The 23,370-nt window shown below is 42.4% G+C and overlaps 2 protein-coding genes across 6 annotated transcripts; one reads left to right on the forward strand and one right to left on the reverse strand.

Moving 5' to 3' along the window:
- Positions 1–641: 641 nt before the first annotated feature.
- fip1l1b (FIP1 like 1b (S. cerevisiae)) lies at positions 642–5,826 on the reverse strand. 4 transcript variants are annotated; one of them, XM_037255616.1, is made up of 16 exons: positions 5,563–5,826; positions 5,218–5,275; positions 4,771–4,846; positions 4,577–4,695; positions 4,416–4,480; positions 4,245–4,355; positions 3,870–4,000; positions 3,617–3,735; positions 3,341–3,394; positions 2,717–2,816; positions 2,481–2,634; positions 2,298–2,379; positions 2,152–2,204; positions 1,867–2,062; positions 1,615–1,761; positions 642–1,424 (listed from the first exon to the last, which is right to left on the reverse strand). In XM_037255616.1, the coding sequence occupies exons 1-16, from the start codon at positions 5,642–5,644 to the stop codon at positions 1,283–1,285; spliced, it is 1,689 nt and encodes a 562-aa protein (XP_037111511.1). In that variant the 5' UTR covers positions 5,645–5,826; the 3' UTR covers positions 642–1,282. The 4 variants fall into 4 exon arrangements, with proteins under 4 accessions (XP_037111511.1, XP_037111501.1, XP_037111529.1 ...); XM_037255606.1 differs by having other exon boundaries at positions 642–1,427; XM_037255634.1 differs by lacking the exon at positions 3,341–3,394.
- Positions 5,827–10,757: 4,931 nt separating this feature from the next.
- On the forward strand, positions 10,758–23,336 carry kitb (KIT proto-oncogene, receptor tyrosine kinase b). Of its 2 annotated transcripts, none has more exons than XM_037247087.1 (21): positions 10,758–10,993; positions 13,202–13,477; positions 13,575–13,859; positions 14,883–15,022; positions 15,542–15,710; positions 16,457–16,646; positions 16,726–16,841; positions 16,913–17,027; positions 17,281–17,468; positions 17,788–17,894; positions 18,619–18,745; positions 18,818–18,922; positions 19,021–19,131; positions 19,819–19,957; positions 20,036–20,103; positions 20,180–20,271; positions 20,396–20,518; positions 20,894–21,005; positions 21,095–21,194; positions 21,316–21,421; positions 21,611–23,336. In XM_037247087.1, exons 1-21 carry the CDS (start codon positions 10,924–10,926, stop codon positions 21,752–21,754), a joined length of 2,883 nt encoding a protein of 960 aa, XP_037102982.1. In that variant the 5' UTR covers positions 10,758–10,923; the 3' UTR covers positions 21,755–23,336. The 2 variants fall into 2 exon arrangements, with proteins under 2 accessions (XP_037102982.1, XP_037102991.1); XM_037247096.1 differs by having other exon boundaries at positions 10,759–10,993; positions 20,039–20,103.
- The last annotated feature ends 34 nt before the right edge of the window (positions 23,337–23,370 follow it).

Genomic DNA, 23,370 nt, shown 5'->3' on the forward strand with positions numbered 1-23,370 from the left:
CTTTGTTGAGGCGATTATTGGCATTTGGTCTAAAACCCTTAAAAGTACCTGCGAGGATAAGTTACGGAGTAGTTTGATATGTGCATGCGCTTTGCATCACTGCTCTAAACTCTTTTTGTAACACTTGGTGGTCACTTGTGATGATGAAGTGAAGACTGAGTAATTAATTAAGTCACTAATTCAACTTTTAAGACAAAGGGCCCCTTGTGGGATTCTTTCATCTGCTATTCTTTGTTCGACCACAGCAGGGTTCGGGACAATTCTTTAAAAAAAAAAAAAAAAAAAGATCAGCGCAACATGAATACATGTCCAATGGGTACTGCAGTGAGATTCGATTATTTGCGATAACAATTTTTATTGACAACAAATTTGTTTTTGTTAATAGATGGTGTTCACCGGGTCTCACAGACATTAAAAAAAAATGTGACTGTCCGCTGCCCGGTTTTCCCACAAAACAGTGAAGCACCACATTATGGTACTTATTCAACAATAACTAGACATTTATAAAAATGTCATTAAGTGTTGAATTATGCAACAAAATATTGTCATGACATGGATTATGAATGAAATATTAAAAATGTCTAATTCCAACAATTCAGGTTATCACTACTACTTAAAGCTGGGCTTACATTTTCTGTCTGTTAACATTAATTGTAAACAGAGTAAAGTGTTTTTTCCCTCCCACTTACATTCGTTTCATTAACGCTCAGGTAAGTTCTGCTGTCTCGTTGTTTTACTGGCATTGATTTTTACTGCCTGCACAGAGTTACAAGAACAAAATAGCCATTTTGCAACCTACTAATTTACAAAATTATACTCGTATACAAAAAACTGAGATTCTAACCTCCAAGTGAGAACCATAGGCACCACTAAATGCAAATTAAGGATATTTAATCCATTGAGCCAAGTTATCAAAAACGTGTTCTTTAATTGAAGTTGACAAACTCTGGAACTAATGACTCTTAATACACAATATGAATCATCATGACAAACAAAAGAGAAAAGAAACAAGGACCTTGTTGGGAGGACAAAAGGAGTGAGGAGGCTGAGGCAATGAGGTCATCCAGTGGTGGAGAGATGCAAAATGGCTGCGCCTTCACGACTTCCTCTGCTGCGACCGCAACGGCGACATTGCAGGATGGGAAAACAGCAGATAAAAGTGGTGAATGGAAATTGATGTTGAGAAGTGACAGGATACATGTCACCGTGGCCTCCATTTTACACTCTTGTCTTTAGTGGGTCGGACAGAAAGACAGAGGGGGTGATGGGGGGGCAGCGGCGCTCACTCCATGGCTTCCTGGTTCTCTTGGTCTGCACCCATGTCCTCACTGGCCTCTTTTCCCTCCTTGCTTCGCTTGCTCTTCTTGTGTTTGTGCCTCCGGTGGCTGTCGGCCTCTTCACTGTCGTGCCTCCTCCTGCTGCTGCTGCTAATGGAGAGAGGGAGACAAGGTGGAAACTCAAGTAAGTGCAAAGTTAGCAGCACAGTCGAAGGGTACAAAAGGTGACTGGGAGAGGAAAATAGAGAGGGGGAAATCAATAGAGAGGAATGGAGAAAGGACGGGGCAAAAAGGTGGCGCCGTGACGCCGAGGCTGGAAAACGAGACGATGGCGTACCTGCGAGATGACTTGTGGCGTCCCTCGTCTTTCTCCCGATGCCGCCTGTCTCGGTGTCGGTCCTCCTTCTCGCGGCTCGCCCGCTCACGATGGCGGTCTCCGTAACCGCGTTCCTGGTACTCGCGGTAACGATATCGCTCTTCATCGCTGCGGCAAGTGAAAGGCGTGTAAGCAGGTGGGCAAATATAAAATTGTGTTGACCCCAACAAAAAGCCACTGGCAACAGTTATGAGAAAACCATTTTCATCTCACCTTGTGTAGCCAATCACCGCGGGGCTGTGATCACGTTCTCGCTCTCTCTCTCGCTCATGCGTCCTCTCTCGGGGTCGCTCTCGCTCCTTCTCTCGCTTGTCATCCCGACGGGAGTAGTAGTCCCACGGTTTGGCGTTTTCCATCAACGGGGGCCAGGACGTCGGCACGCCTCCAGACAGGGGGGGAGGGTAGGCTCCTGAAGACAAGGCGGCAGCGTAAGGGTTTCAATGTTTAGCGCCCAGCAGCCAATGGATGCTGCAGAAAACGAGGATTCAAGTTGGCCACCTTGAGGGAATGGATACGGGGGGATAGAGCGTCCGTCGTAACCTCCAGCATGGCTGCAGAGAAAATGCAAGAGCTGTAACACTATGGTCGTGTGTGTGGTTTGTATATAAAACATATTTTACAGCAAAAATACCAGCATATGTTACCTGTCCATAGTAGGAATGATTGAAGGTGGGGGGCCACTGGGTGGAGGAGGAAACCCAGGAGGAGGAACAGTGATGGGCAACCCTGAGAGGAACAAAAACAGAAAGAACCAATTAGCCTTCACATGCCGCACAAAAATCCTTTGCATAAAATTAACTGGCAAAGCAATACAATTTTAAACTCACGGGGAGGCGGGATAAGTGGCGGTGCTGAGCTGACGGGTGGTGGGGGGAGGAAAGGGGGCGGGGGGATGTTTGGAGGCAGCGGGCCAGGGGGGAAGAAGGTGGGGATCTTCGTGGCGGAAGCATCGGCCTCCGATGTAGAGTGTTCGGAGATCACCTGTGCAACAAAAAATGATTTGTTTTAAGTTAAGAATGCTGACTTTGCTGTTTGTGTGGCAGGGAGTGAGTGACTTGAGAACCTGGATGTTATTGCCGTCGAGGTTGTGCCTGCGTCGCCCTTCGACCCTACTGATGGTGGCTGTCCCTCCACCAATCACATCTATGGTACCGCTTGTCTTCCTGGGAAACGATCCAAAAACACACAATTGCTCATCAAGCTCACAGCTTGTTAAATATGCTGCATATAATTTTTCTTAACATAACCGCCCCGTCCAAACTGGTGTGCAAACATCATGATACCATTTTCAAAGCCTCTACCCATTTTCTATAGTCAGTCCTCATTAAAGTTGCAATTGGGCTCGAGTCTTTCTCACCAGCTGACTTTGGGCAGGAGGTGGTCTATGCCCCGCACTCGTTGCGAGTCAATTATAGGGAACGAAGAGAGGAAAAATAACATTCATTCTCACACTCATACCTTAGGGCAATCTTCCCTTAGCCTTTATATGTACGTTTTTGAAAAGAGGGAGGATGGCACCCCCGTATTCATTTGCGTCTCAAAGCTTCCAAATGAGCCTTCGGTTTACCAACTACCGGACCAACATACAGAGAAGAAGCATTTCGTTTGTTGCTGGTCATTGAAAACACACCAGCTCCCCCTTTTCTTTTCACTATTCGCCGACTGGGACAATGTCGCGCCCACTTACGTATAAAAGGACATATCCGGGACAGGCGGACCAGTCCATTGAGGGGGGGAGATCCTACCAAGGGTAAAAGAAATGAGAGTAACAGACACCAACACACACAGAAAGGAAGATGTCTTTGTCTCGAGACGCCTTTTTTTTTTTATCGCAAACACATCGTTTTCAGGTTTATACATCTGATGTTCACGGTTCCAACAAGAAAACAAAGCTGGGTTTCCTTCCACCCGTCTGTTGTCATGGTGACTGAAATGTCTTGAGAATTAAAGGCATTCAAGTTACCTAGGGACCTGACTGGTGGTGGACTTGTACAGGCTGGTCGGAGAAGGGAAGTCAGATTTGGAAGTGTGAAGAGCAAGGCTGGATATTTCCTTGTCGTTGCCTGTCCTGCCTTGTTGGACCTGGGAAGGAATTTTGAAGAAAACAAAAGACACAAGAGGATAACTTTGTTCGCATTGTAATGATTCCCTTAATCAAAAAGATAAATAGGAGGACTTTGGAATTGAAAGAACCTAAGACGACATTAAGTGCTCACAGTAATTTTACTGGTCACCGAGCCAACAGTTGAAACTTCCAGGCCCATGCGCAATCGCTTTTGTTTCTCACAGTAAGCCTTCCATGTGTCTTCATTAAAGCCGTAGTTGAAGTAGTCGGACAAGTCCGCCCCTGTAAATCAACAAGAGAACTTCATTCTTCCATTTGTTGCCAAGAATTGTTTTCACAACTACTTTGACTGCAAGGCAGAAATACTAACAGTGTGTCACAAATGTTCTGCTTCGAATGAAATGTCAAGACTTTGCCACTACTATTAATGTGACTGATACATGTAGATAGCTGTTAACGAAAAACAGCACAAAAGCCAGAAAATTCCATCCTGATTACGATGATGGACAAGTATGCACAAACATACCCGGTTTCCTCCAGGGCTTCTCCTCGAACGACTCCATATCCACTTCAAGCACTGGGACACCATTAACGTTTCCAGGAGCATCGAGATCAACTCCTTTCACTTTTGAGGAAACTAGGGGGGAAAAAAAGGGTTGAACATGGCCCTAAAGATGTGGCAAAGATAGAGGACTACCTTGTCCATAAGATCTGGAGCCAGGTGTTTTGATATTGAGATTGACAGGTGGAGCACCATATGGTCTGTAGGAGAAAAAACAAACAAAAAACAAAGAATAACATGCATCAAAAGTATCTCAATAGTCTTCTATGAATGGAAACGTTATTTCAGAAGCATACACGTATTGTGGAGCCCCAGTTTTAATGTCTCCAATGGTGACACGGACATCATCGTCGTCGTCGTCACTGTCGCTGTCACTCTCCACATCCTCACCCACAGCGTCCTCGGTGGCCTGTGACTGTGAAAAAATTCATTGAAGGAACAGAACCGTATTTGATTCATTACATTTGCTGTTGCCTATCAAGAGGGCTACCTCAGACACCACGCCGTTTCCTGTGGCATGTTCGGTAGGTTCCTCAGTAGGGGCAGTAGGAGCCTCAGCAGGAGAACTGTAGATCAAATGAAAGTTTTAAATCCTGTTCAACCATGACTTCACAGGGTCACCTCTAGCAAAGTTAAACTTGACTGACACTGCTGTTTAACTGTGCACACGTGCATTTCTGTTATATGTAATTTAATATTTTGAAGCGTTCCTGTATTTGGATTTTAGTGCACGTATGATGTGTTTGTCTGAGCCAATGGGGCGCACATCTCGAGTGCAAACGATCAGCACGAGTTTTTCAAGTGCCAGATTGAAGAAAGAAGCCAGAGGGGCCATAATTTGCATCACGCTAGTGAGGCCATACAGTCGCCAGACTTGGGTGCCAACCAGCGGCAGGTTGTCTTCCCCTATTGGAAGTGCACGTCAGGTGTCCATTACCTGTCATCAGCTGGTTGTTTAGCTTCTTCTTCGTCCTCTTCTTTGGTCTCGGTTTCATCTAAAAACATTAAACATTACTGTGAATGTGAAAGCAAAATACACAACTGAGGATTTGATCAAATTGTTGTGGGTAGAACCCTATATTGAAAGCCCCACAGTGTCACGCGGCTAAGCTACAGATGCGCAGTCTGGCTAGCCAAGCTAAGCTAAGTCCCGGTTTCCAGAGTTTGCTAAAACCTCTGTGATGATAACTTTGCTATTTGGTATTTCTAACTCGGTTGTCACTCAAATTGATGCCCCGATCTGATTTGAGCCCTCATGTAAGATGGCAAAGAAGCTTTTTACCTCCATACAGCCATTCTTCCTCCTCGTCTCCAGCGCCAGCCTCCGCCGTGGCCGTTTTGTCCGCTTCTTCGGCGACAGACATGTTTGCAAACTTTTAAAGCAGCTTTACTGACGCGAGGCTGAGCAACTTTTCTCCGTGGAGGTGCACGCATATGATTATTCCCTTTAGAAGGGACGCAAATATGTGAGAAAATATTAAGAGCTCATAGACCCATCTCCAACATTAGCTAGCTAGCGTCAAAACCGGAAGCGAATGAAGGCGCTCTCTCTGTAATGGTCAACGACTTGGTAGCTTAGTGTAGGTCGGATAACACAGTGCCCCTAGCGGCCAGAATTAGGTCAAATTCAACTGGATTTGAAGTGTTCGATAGTGTCTTCGTGCCTTGGCTTTATATATTTCAATTTTCAGGGTCGTAACTCAGAATACCAGTATCACAAATAATCTTTCCTCACTGAACTGAATGGTAAATAAGTTTGATTAGATACGTAACTAAGGTGATTTAAAGTAAAATTAATTTCAATATTTTTTTTCATGTGGCACAATCTCCTCGTTCACCTGACTTTTTCTTTTTCTGAAGGACAAGGTTTACTCACTGAAAAGTCAGATATGTGACACTTTTGTTCAGTCGTCAGTCTTTTAGTGAGTTTACGGAGCAACCTTTAGCCCTGTCAACAATAAAGTGGTGTCACGTGTCTACTGTTGTGGTTGTGTTGCGCATCAGAAGTCGCCCTAGTAATGTAACACGCATTGTAAATGCATTTATGGCTTGTGACCAGTTAAGAGGGTCCACTTTAGCATGTCACTAATTGCCATTGGAAATCTGTGGATTCTCGTTTTTTCCCCACCACTTTAGCGATTAGAACCTCTTTACTGTGGTGATAATTCTGCATACAGATATCATTCCAAGATCTTTTAATGTGGTGCATTTGGGATGGCAAACAAATGTGTTTATAGTGTGCCACATGTGATATATTTGAAAAGTGCTACTCTGTGTGTATCTACATGTTTGTTCACTGAGCAGTGCACACGCACAATGAAGGGAGGGCGGGGCAAGGAAAGTGATCATTGCTCAATATTTCATAGTCTTTGTCTCTCCTCTCTCATCCATCACCCTCTCCCATTTCCCCTCCCTTTTTTATTCTCGTTCTTATTTTTATGTTCATTTACGAACCAAAACCAGATGCAAGGTTTTTGAAACAAATGGGCTCATTTAGAAGGGAGGAATACACACAAAATAAGATTATGATTTTGACACGCCCCAATCAAATGAATCTCAACGAAACATAATACTGAAGTGGAAAAAGCAACTGCACAATCTAATAAGAACAGTATCAAATTCAATAGTTCTGCTTTTTACAATAATAGCACTCAAAAATGAAAAAATTACTTTTTATAACATTCTTGTTTTATTTCACATAATTCCATTTAGAAAAACATTAACACAAGTCAGTCAATCAAAAAAAGAATTGTGAGGGAAAATCTAAACTTTGTGATGGAAATGAACTTTAAATTACATCTAAAATTGCCGTGTCTATTTGGGTGCGGTCCAAATAAATGTAATGTAATGTTGCTATGGATACTCGCAATGACTCGCAATCACTGGTTTTGAAATCCATGTGAAGAGGGAGGGGCATAGTTGATATAACAACACTTGATCTTTTCTACAACCACATTATAAATACAAAAACCCCAGTATGTAAAAATATTGTTTTGTAATGAAGTTTTAATCGACTGGTTTGTCTCAGTGATTAGATTTAATAATATTATGGTCATCATCAGACAAACTATCACATCGGCATTTTTATCTTAGTGAATTTTTTTTTATTTTTGTTTAATGCAATTCTTTAGAGCTGGTTTTGTGTAACAAAAAAATAGCAACAATTAAATTTACTTATTCGACAATAATAGCTCAGAGAAACAAACCTCTGGTTTAAAACACACCAAATGACATTATCATTATACAACAAGACCACTTTTTTTTCTTCTTTTGAATTCCATCCTTTCTCCACACTTATGCATACTCCTTCCCCATCTTTGCATTTCTTTCTCCCTCCTCACACACTAAGCACCATCTTCTCAGTCTCCGCCTGCCCGCACCCTTCTCGCTCGCTTTACGCTGGATTAGGGCGGTTTTCAGCCAAGTCGATGCTAATCGTATTTATCCTGACCGAGGATGATCACAGGGCTATCGGTATAATTATACACGGTGATAATAGCGCACTCTGATACGCGCGGCATGTCGTCAATCCACATCATCTCCCTGGATTACACATTTATGTGGTCTGAACGCGGCAGTTTTTCTTTTGTTCTGGACTATAAAGATCCATCTGTTGAGCTCATTAGTGCCCACTTGTTTCCTCCAGGAAATGTGGCTAGATAAACAAACATGCTCATAATGTACAGTTAAGATATTCAATATGAAATCTCTAATAAGCCATGAGCAGACAGACAGAGAGAGAGAGAGAGAGAGAGAGCGCGAAAGAGACAGACAGGCAGACAGACAGATTTTCAACAAGAATATATGACCTCATGCGACTTCGACTTATAATTCGACTGGCGAGTGCAAACCAACAGTGTGGTTTTTGGGGGTATTTTTAACCGGTGCTCCTCTTTGTCTAGTCTATTAAGTGGGTCATAACAGGGGCATAAAACACCACAATACAACTATAAAGTGACTCTTAGCAACCGCAGGGTCTGAAACGAAAATGAATATAGCAGCATCCTACTGCATCCAAGCGGGGGAAGATGGAGTGATCAAGTTCAAATGGGAGGGAGAGCATTGGATTGCATCGTAATAAAAGCTTGGCCAGTCAGTGAAACACAAAACCATGAGGTATGATTTTTCTTTTTTTTCTTTTTTTAATGCATGTGTTTTTCTGGGAGACTCCACGTGGCTGCCTGAGGGTGTGAAATCCATTTGTAGGTGATTGGATTAGCGTGTGTGTGTGTCTCATATAGGGAGAAGAAATGAAAGACAGAGGAGAGAGGAAGGTGAAAGAAAGCGAGAGAGAGAGCGAAAGCGAGAGAGCGAGAGAGAGCGAGAGAGAGAGAGAAGGGCATCTGGAGAGGAATGTTTGCATGATGTAATCTAATCGAAGTGGCTATTTTTCTACTATAAAACCTTTGCTGTCCTCCACGAGGCTGACGTCCTCATCTGTCTAAAAGCACTGAGTGACTCACACGCACAGAAACGCACACACACACACACACACACACACACACACACTAAGTCAGAGTGAGTCAGCCCAGGTCTGCTATAGACGTTCACCTCACTTATGAATAATGAAATAGGCGCAAGCAAATAAACCGCTCGAGTGACATGTGAACTCGCTGGAAATGGACGTGCGTGGACGGTCCTGATGTAGAACAACATGCAGTGTCATTCTCACAGAGACATATGCTCAGCTCAGGTGTGTCGTACTTTGACACCTTCCCTTTGTTTGGGAGAACAGTGGGTGCCTGCCAGCTGGACAACAAGGGTTTAACAACAAAACATTATTGTACAATCGCTTATTTCAATAAAATCTCCTAGATAAAATATTTGTCTTATTTTGTCAGGGCCCTTGAGTCAAAATACAAATCCTTCCCTGAACATGTTTGTGTGTCAAGGGTCACAAATATTAACTGAACAGCATTAGCATTGATGCTGGATTAGCATTTATGCTAATCCTAACACATGACAACAAGAGTGTCAGATGGGTTATCTAGGGTCACCATGGCAATAACAAATACAGAATGATGGATGCATACAGTACATGAAAAAAAACGACATCTACAAATTGACCTCGTTGACCCCTTGTGTAAGATTATACAACCATAATCTGATTATCGCCCAGCCCACATCAAACTGCCAATTTGGCAAAAGTAGTGTGGGGGGAAAAAAGTGCATTATCACAGCAATGGAACGGATACATAAAGAGAATTTAGTCGAGCCACTTCATTAAACTGGGTTGAGTCGTTTCACACAAAATAAGATACGCCCTTTTAAGAAGACTTTGTGGCTACAAACATGAAATATGTCAACTTATTGACCACAAAAGCAATGATGTGCTGTTGTTTTTGTGCTTTTTAGAATTCTGTCATGAGCTTAAAAAGGCACAAACAGCCACGGGGCGATGCATAGAGGAATTCATCATGTGTGTGAGAAAAAAAAAAACTCAGTCCCGCTGTACGCTCACATGTTTCTCAGGAGCAATCGCAGCATAAAGTGCCTGTTTCATGCCGTCGCCGGAAGATACGCTCGGCGTATCGATAAAACCTCATTTGGCCCGAGAGACCGATGCTTGCTTTATGATTAAGATGCAACAAGAAGCTCCGTATGCCTTTGGCCACTCATGTCCACTAGTTTTTACCGTCTCGCAGAAAGCACATTTACGCTATCAATCTCCATGTTTGTTATTTTTCCAATACAAAGGCAAACTAAATTCAGGCATGCAAACAAACAGTCGAATGAGCACAACTGCTATTAAATCGGCAGGGGAATTCAACAACTACGTCATTGGAAAACAAGTTTACTCTACTGTGCTCCAAAAAAATCCCAAAATAAAACTTTATTTCGATGGAACATTTTATGGGTTGTTGTTTATCGTATTTCTTCTCTAAGCATAAAAAGTGAGTATTCTTATCTTCATGAGGGTAGGTTGTTAATCTTGCATTGTAATCACCAGATGCAAGTTTTACCCTCAAGGAAACAAATACTGTCACAGAGAAAACAAATTTCCAATTCAAACTGACGTTTGCAAACACTCGTCAGTCAACAAACATCCAAATACTAAATAAGGTCATTTGACGAACCTGTTTGTTTGGCCTACCAAACTACTAGCAATATCTTTTGGTCTGATGTGGTCACAACGACTATAAGATATAAACACCAAAACCAAACATGACTCCTTTTGTCAAGGCAGAAAATGCCTCCACGGCCAACAGAATGCACTCTCAGCATCACAGCAGGCAGCACTCAAGTGTGAGAAGTGGCAGTCACATTTAGCACATTCAACACACCACAACAAATGAGCACAACACAACACAATTGGGCCAGTTCTTGCTTATTCTTTCTATAATAATGCATACAGGCTGGAAATTGTCAACTACATTTCCAGTAATGCGCCTCTCATCACTTTTGGCGCGTCTCCAGCCAATGCGGGACAGGGAGGAGGTGCCCAAGTGAGGGAGGAGAGTCGGCAGGGAGGAGAGGCTCAGTCCTGTGCACTGTCTTTCATAGCCACTGTATCCATAGCGGAGAGCTCCTCCTAATGCACGCATCATATTCGAGTTGATCTGTTCTCGTCACGTTGAATCCAGTTTGGAGCTTTATTTTGATCGTACAGAATGTCATGAGACGCACGGAGTAGAAAATCAAGATGGAAAACTTCAACATGACATGTCTGTGGATTGTTTTTGCATCGTATTTGATTTTTCTACCACTCACAGGTAGGAAAAAGCACACTTGCTGCTAAAAAGCCTTTACTTACCCTTTAAGAGTATACCAATTCCACGCTGTGAAAACAAGTTGCACTTTTTGCGCTTGGAAGTAGTGACGGGAAAATGAAGCTTCAAGATGCTTCATGAACCAGTTGTTTTATTTATTGAGCCCTTTTGATGGCACTCTGATCAACATAGGCCAGAAAGCACACTCATGTGCCATTTCTTAAACCTCCTTCTTTAAACCAAGTGGAGTAAAAAAAAAATACAATAACTGGTGCATGAAGGAAATTTGAAGCTTTGTCTTTTAAGTTCTTGTTTGGGGGTTGAATGTTTGGGGATTACTGGGACCTGATGGACATATAAAACCAAATCAACATAAAACGTATAAAAAATTATATCTAAATAAATACATTTGGATTAAACGTGGAGACCAAATGTCCATTTTCCTCTATATACCTGAAACGTGTCATTAAGATAAACTCAGTTTATTGAGAAATAAACAAAACCACAACACATATTTATATTTGTGTGCAAAGGGAAAAATAGCCCTGCTCCTTCATCTGGATGTTTACCAAAATGACTCTAAATTTAAAATGTTCTTCTTGGTCCCATGCCACATCCCTCCACCAAGTTTCGTGGAACTCAACAAAGTAGTTTTGACGGACTACGCAACCTAACAAGATTTAATGCGGCATTCGTTCTTTCCACGCTTTTATGGGACACTTGAAAGATTTAAAATGTGGTCCCCATTTACGGAAAATACAGGAGTCGAATATCAACCGTAACAATTTATTAAACAAAACAGCAAAGTGTCTACTATTGTATTTGTGTGCACATTATTAGAATTTCTTTTGATTAGGAGAAGGAACATTGTAAAGATAGTTGGTTTGCCCCTTCCACTTTCGATCATGTAAATGTTTGCGATCGTCTGAATCGAGTTTAACGATGCAGTTGAACTCAAGTGAGCTCAGGTTTACAGATCCTATCAGTGATTATTTGCATAACCACCATGGAGGAATAGAAGGAGGAGAAGGGACGTGTCGGGGGGTGTCGGGAGGGGTTGCGTCTTCTCCCGCCAGCCAACAGGTGTGTGTGTTGTCTGTTACAAAGCAATCAATTATTCATCGAAACTGAAATGATACTTTGCACTGAGCACAGCAAACAAAGCTCTCAACACACAAAAAGTCTTTTAACGCAAAGCCACAGTGGCATCTTGCCATAAATCTTCACAAGTCTTGCCGAAAAGGCACAACATTTGCTTTGCACCAGAAAGAAAAGTGGATGTTGACGTTTCACAGAGGTGCCGGTTTGCGTCCTCTGGAGCTTGCTTCGGTTTGGCCTCAAGGCACAACAGTCAGATGAATATTCTCTTCTTGAAAAAGTGCCCAGCATGCAAGAGAGAGACAAAGAGAAAACTTCTGGCTGACGGTTAACTAAGATGGAAATGTTAGATATGTATATTTATCCTGAGTGAACGATTTTAGAGGCCTGAGGTCATGATTACTCAGCTCATATCTATTGATTATTCCACTGAGTTAGATGGCAATATATCTTTGGTGGCTGTGTGCCAATCAAAACATGCATTTTAATCATCACATTAAGACCCATATTTATTCTCTGCCAGCGCTTTGTTAATTTTAGCAACATCTCAGCATTAAGTTAGACTACCAACCAGGAGAACGAAACACTTTCTTCCACTGATGTGATTTCTTTTACTTCCAATTCATATAGACATTATGGAATTGCTCCGTTTATTTTGTTTTGTTCCCGATCATGTGACATGGCTTCATGTTGCTGGGCAAACTAAAAGCTCCACATACTACTCGCAGGAGAAAAACATAGCGGAGAAATGACAAGGAGTATAAATCTGATAAAGTAAATGTTTTTCCAGCTAATTGCCCTCATGCAAAATCCCCACGGCTTTATAAATTTGTCTTTCTTCCTGTTCTGTATTAAGTTTGTCATTAATTTATTGCAGCATTTCTCCTTAAGGTGCAACTTTGAACAACTATGACTCCATTTCCTAAAACACTTACTGCATCTGGTTTACGGTCCTGGCAGGGATCGGAGCCTATCTCAGCTGATTTGAATGGGAATCGATCTCTCACTGTTTGGCTGTATGAAAGACAGTTACAGGAACCACTCCATACCCCAATGAGAAAATAGTGTGTCCCAAAAATTGTCAACTTGTTCATCCTTTGTCTTTTTCTCCAGGGTGGTGCAAGCCCGTCATCTCCCCCAGTGGGCCTCATATAGTTATTCCCAAGCGTGGCAAGCTGGAGCTCTATTGCCATGACAATGCCACCACACCTGGTGCTACATCCAGGTTGAGGTGGCAGAGGGAAAACGCTCGCAGACTTGAGGGGGAGGCGGAGGAGGCCGGCGCTGCTATTGTCAAGGTGCCCGCAGTGCAAAACTACCACATGGGCCGCTACGTGTGCATCAATAACAGTACACGGGAGCGTGCGTCCATCTACGTATATGTGAAAGGTGGGGTTGCGTGCACCCGTTATTCTCTCGTCCCTGTGCCCGCAGATCATAAAAGTTGATTTAACTTGCATGGATGTGAACTCTCCATGTTCCACAGACCCTGTCAGTGCCTTCCAGCGCACCATGGTCAACGTCATCCTGGTGCGTGCGGGCGAGAACTGCACCATTCCCTGCCTGGTGACCAACCCGGACGTCACGCTGCTGGCTTTGCAGACGTGTGACGGGCGACCTTTGCCCTCCGCCATGAGTTATTGGACCCACCACGAGCAAGGGGTTATCATCGGCAATGTGAGCAGGGCTTTTGAAGGATGCTACGTGTGCGTGGGAGAGCTCGGAGCAAAGAAAGTGACATCGAGCCAATACACCGTGGACGTGCGGCTGGGTAAACATTGCGCAAGTTTCTACTTTTGTCCGACGGCTTCCCACTTGCCCTCGGAACGTGTCAACATAGCTGCGCTAGATTTGTCATTTGGGTGCTAATGAATTGAGACTGCAGCATAGTAGCCTTCTGGTTCCAGCTTCCACCCACATTCCATCTAGGTATGTGTTCTGCAATTGTCTGGTGACCAGTTCAGGAAGGATCTCACCAAAATTCAGATGGGCCAGGCTCCAATTCTCCAATAACCATGCTAATTGCTAAGCTAACAAAGTTTAGACAGTAAAATAGAATAAAATTGGAAACTTGCTCCTCAAATTAAGTAATTCATTCGCAAAATTGATCTGCAGAGGACATTATTTTGAGCCTTGCCAAATTCTCCAAAGCTATTTAACCTTGTTACAAGTGCAATTTAAAACCATTTTTGACAGACTATAATGGATGGACACCAAATTCAAATCCAAAAAAATCATCCCAGCACAAAATGTCGCTGTCAAACGAAGAGCTGACCTTCATGTTTGTATTTATCCCTGCACAGCATAACAATGTCCAAACAAAGACACGGCTGGGTAGAGTTACTGGTCTCCTTTTTGAGTGATGGCGAAAGGGCGTAAAACGTGGTTGTGGTGAAGGACACGGGGATTAACAGCACGCCATGCCGAACAAAGCTTTCTAACAGTGCATGAAGGTGGCATTTGGGCTAAATAGAGTTATGTCAACCCTTATCAAACACAACCGCTAGTGACGTCAGTGACAATTATTGAAAGCGATAAATCATGCACTTTATGTGTGCCTAAGGCTAAACATATGCAAATATAAATGTGTGCATGTGTGTTCAGGTTTAGGAATCACGAAGCTCTTTTAGTTGATTACAAAAATCCCTTCATTGCTATTCAGATGAGTTATTATGTTTAGAAATTCAGCCAATCTATTAATTGCACACACCTAAATAGAAAGGACCAAGGATTCCTACGGACTTTTTTCAAAAAAAAATGCATTTCTGATGTCCTTTTGAACTTCTTTGTGCAGTTCCAGAGGTGCTTCCGGTTATCACACTGTCCCAGAGAGACAAGGTTATCTTGCGCAACGGGGAGAAGTTTGAGCTTACTTGTAGCTCTTCCAATGTCAACCCAGACTTTAGTGTCAAATGGGACTATCCATCAACGGCGGTGAGTTGTTATTTTATTTTAATCAACCATGTTACTCGAAAGACACACGTGACTTAATCGAAAGACTTAGTTTGAAAGAGGTCAAACAAACAATGTGTCATTTCATTCAGAGGGTCCTTTTTTCTCAAACTTGGTTAAAGGGGTTTCAAATTGACTTATTTTCTATGGTGTGATAAAAACAAACGGACTCAAGGCATTATTCAGCGTCAAATAGTGATTCAATTGTGACGATCAAAGGTCACATCCATCACATTCTCATGTAATGTGAAAAGTCAGGAATGCCCATAGGGAATTTCATTAGATCAGGCAAATTCAATGGATACCGGCGATTACCCAAAGGTCAATTTCAATCAATTAAAAAAAAAGTTTTTTCTTGATATTTGGTCATCTAATTTGAGAGAGTTGAAACCTTAACTAGGGTTGAATTCATGTGTGGTTCGTTCTCAGGCTTCTATGTTACTGTAAATGTGAGTAGAAGACAAAACACCACTTAACCTTGCCGTTGTTCGCTGCCTGCAGCATCCAGATGAAGTTCACACCTCGCACATCCTTTTCGGGTCTCGAGATTATCAACGGGCCTCCCGGCTCTTGATAGGATCAGTAAAACGAACAGACTCGGGGATGTACCGCTGCTCGGCCCACAATGAGAGAGGCGGGAGCTCCAGAGCGTTGCACCTGAATGTCTGCGGTAAGCATAAAAGAACAAATAAAGCAATGTCTACTTAGATGGCATGACATCATTCTATCTAGTTATGGAATCTCCAATAAAACGATGATTGATACAATACACCAGAGCGTACGTATGGAAGCTTTAAATTCTGAAGCAATTTGCCCTCTTTAAGAACCCTATAGAAAGGTTAATGTCACAGTGCTCGAGGAGCTGTTAAATGTAAAAGTATGATGTCATCAACTTGATCTTTCCTGAATTGTGCACCATAACCGTCACGTCATCTCCATGGGTTCCATAGATGTGGACTTCAGACTTCTAATCTATAAAAAAAATTAAAAACGAAATGTAATACCTTAAAGCTTCTTCTTCATTTGCATGCTATGCAAATCCGGAGCCTTAAAGGAACATCCAAGTCTGTGGACATGTTGCGACATGTCTTGTTGAAAAAGACCGTGGCAAGGTGGTGCCATGTTTTAGAAGCAAATAAAATGACAGAACAAACACTAAAAAAACGGTCTGCTAATATACACTAACATTCAACTGGATTTTTTTAGCCCGATGTCAAAAGGCACATTTAAAATGCAATCAAAAATGTTAACATGTCTTATTTAATCCAACATGAAACATATGATGATAGTTTATTTTACAATCACCAGAAATTACAATTGAGAGTGATTGCTGAGTCGTGCCAACAAAGAAATGCTAACAAACCAAATGTCCAGGCCTTGTTGCTAAATGAACAACTCTGTGTATATGTTGTACAGATAAAGGCTTCATTACCATGTTAAGTCACCCAAGTCCCGTCCAGGCCAGTGTGCGTGAGGGGGAAAGCCTAATTCTAAGAGTGGAGTTAGAATCCTATCCATCACCCAGCGTTCTGTCTTGGTCTTACAATGACAAACGTCTGCTCAATACCACAGAGCATGTCATCACTATCCACCAACGCAAATACAGGTATCATTGTAGCATGTCGTCAGATTCTGGAATAAGAGTATTCACCCGGATAATAAATCTCATGTGACTTTGCATTTAGGTACATTAGTGAGCTGAAACTTGTGAGGGTTCTTGGCTCCGAGGGCGGCGTCTATAAATTCTCAGCCAGTCACGAAGACGCGTCCGTCGACCATTTATTTCACGTATACGTCAATAGTAAGTCAATTCCTCTACATTAACACAGTTCCTAAGGCTTTGAGTATCTGATGATGATGTTTATATGTAAGGCAAGCCGGTCATCATCGCCCAGGAAGGGCCGGTCGATGGTCAGGTGCGGTGCGTCGCTGCCGGTCACCCAGTTCCAAAAATCAGCTGGTACATCTGTGACATTCCCAACACGAGGTATTACATCAACCTACTCATCGTTATCGTATGCATATTTTAACTTCTACTACAATTTTTGACTAATGACCTGTCCCAGTTGTGCATTTAAAACAAAAATGCTACAAGGACAAAAAAAAAAGGAGTTTGGTAGCAACAATCTGAAATTAAAATGACTATAAATCTCACAGTGACCTATCAATAATACAAAGGATTATGATTCGCCGAGGGGTGCAATATTACAGGAATGACCTTCCACATGACCTCTCCTCAGGTGTTCCCACCTACCCAATGCCACCCAATGGGAGACGACGGATGTCGCAATCGTGACAGAGTCCACCTATAGTAGGAGTGAAGTGGAGAGCCGATTGAACATCAGCAAGGAGCATGGCAACTATCATACACTGGAGTGCGTGGCCTCGACAGAGCAGGAGGAAGCGTACATGCTCTTCTCCATCAGCGGTACCACATCGTTAAGATCTCTAACACACAAACACATTTGTAGATGTGATTAGATAGATTTGTAGATCTCGTAAACACCTCCACAGATCTACACAAACAACCTCCCCCTGTGTGTGTGTGGTTACTGACTGCAGATTGAATGAGATTATTATATGATGACAATGCAGGCTGGGATTAGATGGTGTCGGTACGATAATCCAGGACACACAAACAAACGCTACTGCTGCAGGTGCCTGTCTTAATCCTGAGGATCATCTGAGGCCCTGTGTTGTGTGTAAAGATGTATCTAACTCCCGATTGCGGATTTGTTCCCGAACAGAGCGACTCGTCCCGCATGAACTGTTCACCCCACTTCTAACCGGCACGGTGGTCACTGGTGCTTTCCTCGGCTTCTTTGTTGTGGTGCTGCTCTATATGTACAGGCAGGTAAGAGAGCAAACACACCCCAAAATGCCACGTCATGACTTTAAATTGGAATCCTTTTGATCAGTCACGTTGTGTCATAAAATAGCCTTTAAATTTACTTGCAAAGGAACTGCACTCTTCTCCCTGATGAATCATGTGTGATTCAAGTCAGCATCTGTGAGCAACATCCCGCTGATAGCCTTTTTTCCATCTTTTTTTGAACAATCTGAATGTGTTTTAATGACTCAGTCAGCCATTAGGCGGATTCAATCGACACGCGTCTGGAAGAGGATGACATCTTGCTCTTATTACAGTGCAGTGACTCAGGCTCCAAAGGCTTGCATCAGCATGTAAAGTGCATGGAGAGCAAATTATTGTACACAGTGCAGATGATGTAGCAATCAGAGGATACCAAAAATACAATTACTGGCTAAAAAAAAATTAGATACACCTGCACAATAATTACAAAAATAATAAGAAAAAATTATAAAATGATAATATTTTTTTCCCCCCAAGAACTGCAAGGTTAAAGTGTAGAACTCGACCATGACTGTTGAATTTGAATTGGCACCATAATGTGCATTTTGAATACTTCTGAGTGTCCATCAAAAAAGAATCATTATTGTCTTTGTAAAAGAAATATTTTTGATGCAATTCGGTAATTGCTGGTAGATATAAGGACATTGCAAAAAAAGTCAGCTCTGTCTCCATCAAGCCCCACCTCTTCTTCTCCTCTTTCAAACAGAAACCGAAATTCCAAAACCAGTGGAAAGTCATCGAGAGTATCCATGGCAACAACTACATTTACTTTGACCCCACCCAGCTTCCCTACGACTCTAAATGGGAATTTCCTCGGCAAAAGCTACGCTTTGGTATGACAATTGCCTTTCTTGAAACGTGTGTACAAGCTAAAGGATGTTAAAAGTTCATGTGTGAACCCACAGGTAAGACTCTAGGTTCTGGAGCTTTTGGGAAAGTGGTGAGGGCCACGGCGTACGGCCTTTGCTCAGCTGACACGGTCACGACGGTCGCCGTCAAGATGCTCAAATGTAAGTGTCCTTTTGTAAAAAAAAAAACCAAAACAATTCTTCGCCTGCTGCAACAAGGTCAGCCGGGCTTAATGTCCCCCATGACGATGTCATCGCAGCCAACGCTCACGCCACGGAGAAGGAAGCGCTGATGTCAGAACTGAAAGTGCTCAGTTACCTCGGCAACCACATGAACATCGTCAACCTGCTGGGAGCCTGCACGGTCGGAGGTGAGCGGAACCTCAAAACAAGAGTGGAGTTCTTTCCGCAGGAGTCTCGAATCATCTTTCTTTTGCTTTTCCATGACTTCATTATTGATTTCTCTATGGTTGTCTGAGGCGGCGTAAAAAGCACAGTTATTATGCTTTTAAGAGAAATCCAATATTGGACTGTCAAGTCAATGGCAGCCAGCCCTGACAATAAGTTGATGGAATGCAGTCAAAGAGTATTATCTCGCTGTCTGGGCCTCGGAATTGACCACTCTGTAGAATCTTGATGGATAGATACCAAATACCGTAATTTTCGGACTATAAGTCGCGGTTTTTTTTCATAGTTTGGGTGGGGGGGCGACTTATACTCAGGAGCGACTTATATACATATATATGGGTTTTTTTTCACTTTTTTGGGCATTTTATGGCTGGTGCGACTTATACTCCGGTGCGACTTATAGTCCGAAAATTACGGTAAGTAGAAAGACACTTGGCATGAAAAGTCCTCATTTAACGCTATTGAATACTGACCCGACTCCAAATATTGGCATTTTGTCACGCCGCTTTCATATGATCTCACTTTGTCCGTGCAAATGCCTATCGAATTGACTTAAGCGATAATGAACTACTTCTAATCACAAACAGCATCTCCGTATTTTCGTTTCGTTGCGGTCCAATTGATTCAATCAAATCTCTGCTCCCTTCCAGGTCCAATTTTAGTGATCACTGAATACTGTTGCTATGGCGACCTACTCAACTTCCTGCGCAGGAAAAGAGAGTCCTTCCTAAATTCCCAAACGGGCAATGGTTACTATCGCAACGTCTCCAAGCAAACAGAGCCTGCAAGGTAATCTTCTGCTAACTGGGAAATCACAGTTGAAATTTATTTTACAGCTCATAATTTATCAAGTGAATATGTGTGCAGCAGAGATGTGCTGGGTACCGAATATATGCCGATGCGCTCTTCGGACAAAGAAAGGTCCTCGCAGTCAGGTAAAGCCTTTCCCATCATGCATTGCAACATGACTGATTTACACACCATGTTAAAATACTGATTGGTCTCCTTTAGAAGATCCAGATGAGCTTTCTCTGGCTGCTGAAGATCTGTTGAGCTTCTCCTACCAGGCGGCCAAAGGGATGGAGTACATCACGTCTAAAAACGTAAGTCGGCTAGTTCACCAAATCATTGGTCCACAATCAGGTACACAAGCTAATGATCCATCACCACCAGAACCGGTTCCAAAATCAATATATACACATCTGTGTTTGTGTCGGGTTTGTGCAGTGCATCCACAGGGACCTCGCCGCCAGAAATGTTCTTCTGACTCACGGCAGGGTGGCCAAGATCTGTGACTTTGGCTTGGCACGGGACATCACCACTGATTCTAGCTACGTGCTTCGAGGCAATGTGAGTTGAGCGCCGGTTCATCTCATCCTGTGCTTGTCCACTGGTACATAGCTTTGAATGTGAGCGTGAATAGTTGTTTGTCTGTTTGTGCCTCTGGCTCGCCATCAGTGTATTCTTGCAAAAGGCAGCTTGGATAGACTCCAGCTCGATCGACGAATGAGGACGAGTGGTAGAGAAAATGAGTAGTCGCATTGAGTTTCCATTGTGTTCAGAATTTAGCGACACCTTGTATTTCACACTAAAGGAGCTAATCCAATTTTGAAACATGGCTCAATGGATTTTTTTCCCCCAAAAGTATGAGTTCCAATGATTTCCAGAAATCATTAGAACAAACACTCCGTATTGTGAATGTAATGTGGCATTTCATCCATGCAGGCACGTCTTCCGGTCAAGTGGATGTCTCCAGAGAGCATCTTTGATTGTGTCTACACATTTGAGAGTGATGTGTGGTCCTACGGCATCTTGCTATGGGAAATCTTTTCATTGGGTAAACAATTTAAAGTTCTGGCTCAGTTATAGAATGTCTGACATGATAAGCATTGAAATTCCATAACACACCAAATGTGTGTGATGCAGGTAACAGTCCATATCCTGGGATGCAGGTAGGCTCGGCATTTTACAGAATGATTCAAGAGGGCCACAGGATGAACAAGCCAGAGTTTGCTCCCATTGAGATGTGAGTACAGTGTGTGTGTGTATATTTGCCCTCCATTATCAGAGTTGAAAATATCTAATTAAATTTTAGGATTGGTTTATTCATACAACTCCAATAAATGTAAGACTGCATGCCCCTCCAGGTATGACATGATGCTCTCATGCTGGAATCAGGACCCTTTGAAAAGACCCTCTTTCAGAAAACTGGTGGAGAGGACTGAGCTTCTTCTGTCGGAAAATACCCGGAACGTAAGTAGAGCAAACCATGAATGATTTCGATTATCTTATAATACCACATGCCTTTCCCTCGTGATTCTTTGTTCATTATATTTGTACTTGTTTAGAATGTTGGGATGTGAAAATGGGAGCGTTTACTTGTTGGGGGCCGGGGGATTCCCTCCCCCGGACAAAAGAAACAATCAAGCTGTCATTTTGCAGGTTTACCTGAGGCTGAGCAATGCTGCCGGTCCCTCAGACAATCAGAGGGCTACATCACGAAGGCTGAGCTCCGCGTGCAGCACCACGGCCCCCAACCAGCCTTTACTGCAGAATACCGCAGATGTCTTCTTGGACTATGTCTGAAGAAATTCACACAAATAGGTTACATTTGAACTGGAGTAATCTTCAGCTGCATGTACGCGGCAAGTCCTGCAGCCACACATTCCACAAACATGGCCGACATGCTGTGCTGGAACTTTATTTTGCTATGGGGGTTCGAGATTTTGCCATCATTTCAAAGACGTCTGAGGCTTGATGATTTATACTAGTAACAGTACTTTCGTACTGAATCCTACTAAAGTCTAATAGGAACAGGCTGCCTACTTGCACATTGCTGTTTAATTTTGACAGACAATTTGTACAGAAAGTGTATATTTTTTTCTTTTAACAAATATTACAAGCATTTCTATCTTTCTTTGAACAAAATCCCATCTTAACATAGTGAAGAACAGTTATTTATATCTAAATATTTCCATGCCACAATTATCACAATTCAGCTTTTAATTTCAAATTTGTTAGTAATATAATGTAACAATAAATTCCTAAGCAGTGATGAAATTATATAATTAGGTAACATACAAAGATTTAACCATACATTTGAAGCCTTTTCATAGTCTTGAGGGCCGTCTGCCTGGACACAAATGCCAAATCTTACTGAAAAATAGATTAGAATGTTAACAAAAACGACCCATCATGTACAACGGTGAAATAGTGGGGGTCATCATATTTTAAACTTGCAGTTGTTGCTGGCTACATCTTTATTGTTTGTTTGAATGGGCATGAGCAAGCAGCTTGACAGCCATCTTAGCTTAGCATTAGCTTAATGACAAGAAACAGAAAGAAAACCAGACTTATTCCTAGATTTAATCACCAAAGACACTTAGCATTCAAACTTTAAAAACAGAGAGCTCTCAAATTAACTCGCTTCATTCTAAAAAGTAGCAAGCAACCGCACACGGAGAGCTAAAAGTAGCTTGTTAGATAAGTAGTACCTTACCTTAGCATCAAGACTGTTTCCCAATGTGGCTTGTTAGCTACCGCAGCATGAGAAAAAAAATGAAAACATAACCCCCCTCACTGCTACTTATTTTAGCATCAAAACAAGAAGCATAAAAACTGAAACACTTATTGTTCAAATCCTAAATAGCTGCTTTCTTTGGTGCTAAATATTCTGCTTGATGCTGCTTTGTAGTTAACGTGCAACGTTTTCCTTACAAATCATCAGTTCATTGGGACAACAATCATCAAATTGTCCTTAAATAAATCCAAGCCACTATGTGATGTGTCAAAACGGCATGCAAGCACTAATTCCTTATAAAGAACCTCAAAACGTTAAAAAGAAAGAAAAAGGCTGGATGTTACCAATTGTGAGTTGTATAGTTGACTACTGTAACGGACCAAACGGGTGGTCAGATGAATATATTTTGTGAAATTGGCCTAATCTTGGTTTAGTGTGGAGGACTAAGTGATTGACTGATTGATGTGCGTGTTTCATTTGGTGTTACATGTGTACGTACTGTAAATACAATAGATATGTGCCTTTAGATTTTGACTGGCTATGTCTGGTTGTCACGAGGGCTCAGGCTCTGCTTAGGAGGTCCCTGCAGTTTTGATACAGTTTGTTGACTTGTAATAATAAAGAAAGTACCAGTGATGGTAGAGGCAACAGCGTGTCCATTTGATGTGTTGATTTTTTTTTT

Source organism: Syngnathus acus, chromosome 1 (assembly GCF_901709675.1).
Source record: "Syngnathus acus chromosome 1, fSynAcu1.2, whole genome shotgun sequence".
Taxonomy (NCBI): Eukaryota; Metazoa; Chordata; class Actinopteri; order Syngnathiformes; family Syngnathidae; genus Syngnathus; species Syngnathus acus.

What these genes read in the sequence shown, in the direction of transcription:
- fip1l1b (XM_037255606.1), bottom strand. Translation starts at nt 5,644, where the DNA reads ATGTCTGTCGCCGAAGAAGCGGACAAAACGGCCACGGCGGAGGCTGGC. An exon ending in GAAACGGCGTGGTGTCTGAG is followed by an intron (nt 4,696 to 4,770) that starts GTAGCCCTCTTG and finishes ATTTTTTCACAG; the next exon opens with TCACAGGCCACCGAGGACGC. An exon ending in GCCACTTATCCCGCCTCCCC is followed by an intron (nt 2,380 to 2,480) that starts GTGAGTTTAAAA and finishes TGTTCCTCTCAG; the next exon opens with GGTTGCCCATCACTGTTCCT.
- kitb (XM_037247087.1), top strand. Translation starts at nt 10,924, where the DNA reads ATGGAAAACTTCAACATGACATGTCTGTGGATTGTTTTTGCATCGTAT. An exon ending in TGCTCTATATGTACAGGCAG is followed by an intron (nt 17,895 to 18,618) that starts GTAAGAGAGCAA and finishes TCTTTCAAACAG; the next exon opens with AAACCGAAATTCCAAAACCA. An exon ending in AGAAAGGTCCTCGCAGTCAG is followed by an intron (nt 20,104 to 20,179) that starts GTAAAGCCTTTC and finishes GGTCTCCTTTAG; the next exon opens with AAGATCCAGATGAGCTTTCT.